Source organism: Marmota marmota, unplaced genomic scaffold, assembly GCF_001458135.2.
Source record: "Marmota marmota marmota unplaced genomic scaffold, marMar, whole genome shotgun sequence".
NCBI classification, from domain to species: domain Eukaryota; kingdom Metazoa; phylum Chordata; class Mammalia; order Rodentia; family Sciuridae; genus Marmota; species Marmota marmota.
The window spans coordinates 6,766,565-6,769,284 of record NW_025999925.1 but is presented as its reverse complement, the minus strand read 5'-3'; the positions used below and the strand labels follow the sequence as shown (position 1 = coordinate 6,769,284).

Genomic DNA, 2,720 nt, shown 5'->3' with positions numbered 1-2,720 from the left:
TGGGAGGGGAATGGGGGGTAGGGGGTTTGCAATGATGGTGGAATGTGATGGACATCATTATCCAAAGTACATGTATGAAGACATGAATTGGTGTGAACATACTTTATATACAGAGATATAAAACATTGTGCTCTATATGTATAAAGAGAATTGTAATGCATTCCTCTGTCATGTATTTAAAAAATAAAATCAATTAAAAAGTAAATAAGAGATAATATCTTAATTATTATCAGAGTATCTAATACATAGATAACATTTAATATATAGATGCTATTATGATATTATTATTTGTTTGGACCAGGCTGTTCTAGGACTCTGGCTTTATTTTATTTATTTATCTATCTTATATCTTTTGTTATATTTTTAAACATTATTATTGACACATAATTTGTATATGATAAAATTCACCCATTAAAAGTTTATAGTTCCACAGTAAGTTCAGGAGTTGTGCAGTCATCACCTTGATCTGAGTCTAAGACATTTTCATCACCCCCCCAAAACCTTAAACATATTAGCTGTCACTCATTATGCTCTCCCCACAATTTCCTACATCCCCAGGCAACTACTAATCTATTTCCTATGGATTTGCCTACTGGACATTTCATATAAATATGTGATTATACAATACGTGGTCTTTTGTGATTGGTCTCATTCACTTAGTGCGTTTTTAAGGTCCATCTATGTTGTATACTTTATTTCCTTTACTGCCATGTATTGCTGAAACTGTACCATATTTTATTTTTCTAATCAATGCATGAACTTTGGGCTGTCTCTACTTTATGGTTATTATAAGTAATGTTGCAATAAGCATTCATACAAGTTTGTGGATATGTTTTTATTTCTGAAGAAATGGAAATGCTAGGTCATATGATAACCCATGTTTAACAAGTCCAGGAACTCCCAAACTGCTTTTTTTTTTTCTTTTTTCAGTATAGATATCCTTCTAGCAATGAGGGAGAATTCCAATTTCTCTATATATCCTCACCAACATTATTGTTATTTTCCATTTTTAAAATTAAAACCATCCTAGAGGGTCTGAAGTGGTATCTCACTGTGGTTTTGCATTTTTGTTTTGCATTTTCTAATGATTAATGAAGTTGACATCTTTTCATGTGCTTGTGGCCATTTGACTACCTTTTTTGGAGAAATAGCTGTTCAAATTCTTTGCCCATTTTATAGTCCAGTTAATTTTTTTTTTTTTGTCATTGAGTTGCAAGAGTTGTTTCTATATTCTGGATATGAGTCCCTAAACACATATATGACTCACAAATATTTTCAATGCATTCTGCAGGTTGTCTTGATATTATTTTTATTATGATAAATCCAAAGTGTCTCATCCTTCTGTGTTTAATTCTTCCATGCCCTTGTAAATGATGTGTACAACCTCTCTTTCCAGCCTCTGTTTCTCTACCTTGCTCTCCAGTCTGTCCATGAGCCCCTTCAGGTGCCTGAAGAATACCTGAAGCCATATGACTTTATCCAGAATAAGAACAGGCATCACTATGCAGGAATGGTGTCCCTTATGGATGAAGCAGTAGGAAATGTCACTGCAGCCTTAAAAAACCACGGACTCTGGAACAACACAGTGTTCATCTTTTCCACGGGTAAGTCTATCAATAGGAAACTCATCTCTCGGCAAAGCCTAGGACATGGTGTTCGATAAGTGGAATGAAGACAGATGGGAGCAGTTAGCATTTCCTTATTAAAACAAATTCTAACTGCAGTAGGGGAGACATGGTCATAATGGATAGAAAGATGTGTCTAAGGAAAAAGAATTACGGGCTTGTGCTCCTTTCCTTCAGCTGTTAAAATATTCTGGGAGTATGTTCAGAAACAAGTGCTCGCTGACCGAGTAAATGATGGACATCGCTGATGCCCAGGGCAGCTGGGTGGCGAGTCCCTGTAGTGGTCTGTTCTTACCTCACTGCAGCCAGGCCGTCTATGACTGTGACTGTGACTGACTGGAGGGGACTTTGTATCAGTGCAAAGAGACAGATTGTGACATGGAGACAGATGAGAAATGCAGCCAATTAAATTGAGGCTTGAATCCCCAAGTATAGATTTATTTTGTATTTGTTTTCTGACAATAAAAGTCATACATGTTGATTACAGAAAACAAAAGAAAGGAGAAAGAAAATTCGTGATCTCAGGACTCAGAGATAACTTTTGAAAATCATTTTCATTATGTCCATGACCTTTTGATTCCTAATCTGTTATGTATTTGATTTTTCCCCCTCTCATTGGACACAGTTATCTAAAATTTCACCACAATATGCTTTGGGTGTAGGTCTTTGTTTATTCATTGTGCTGTCTACTTGGAAAGTACTTTCTATCTGAAAATGCACAGCCTTTTCTAATGGGAAATTTTCTTATATTAATTATTTTGCAATTGTTTGACCCTTCACCTCACCTCTCCCCATCCTCTCTTTATAGAATTCCTGCTAATTAGATATTAGGTCAATCCTCTAGAGTTCTTAGTTTTTATTTCTGTTATCTTTTTATTTCTTCCACTGTTTGGAAAATTTCCTGATCAGTATACTTTTAATTGAATTTATTTTAACTGCTGTGTTTTTAATTACCAAGAGCTTTTTTGCTTTTGATAATTCCTTTTTTGTGAAGTTTTTTTTATTTTATAGATATATATAGTATAGCATTTCCTTATATATATGTGTGTGTGTGTGTGTGTATATGTATATATATATATATATATATACCTGTCT

The 2,720-nt window shown here is 34.4% G+C and overlaps 1 protein-coding gene across 1 annotated transcript in view; it reads left to right on the top strand.

The window, feature by feature from the left end:
* Positions 1-2,720, top strand: part of Arsb (arylsulfatase B) — a 155,558-nt gene that overhangs the window by 11,205 nt on the left and 141,633 nt on the right. Inside the window, exon 3 of the mRNA XM_015497831.2 lies at positions 1,397-1,604. Within this exon, the coding sequence (XP_015353317.1) occupies positions 1,397-1,604 (208 nt within the window). The remainder of the gene's footprint in view (positions 1-1,396; positions 1,605-2,720) is intronic.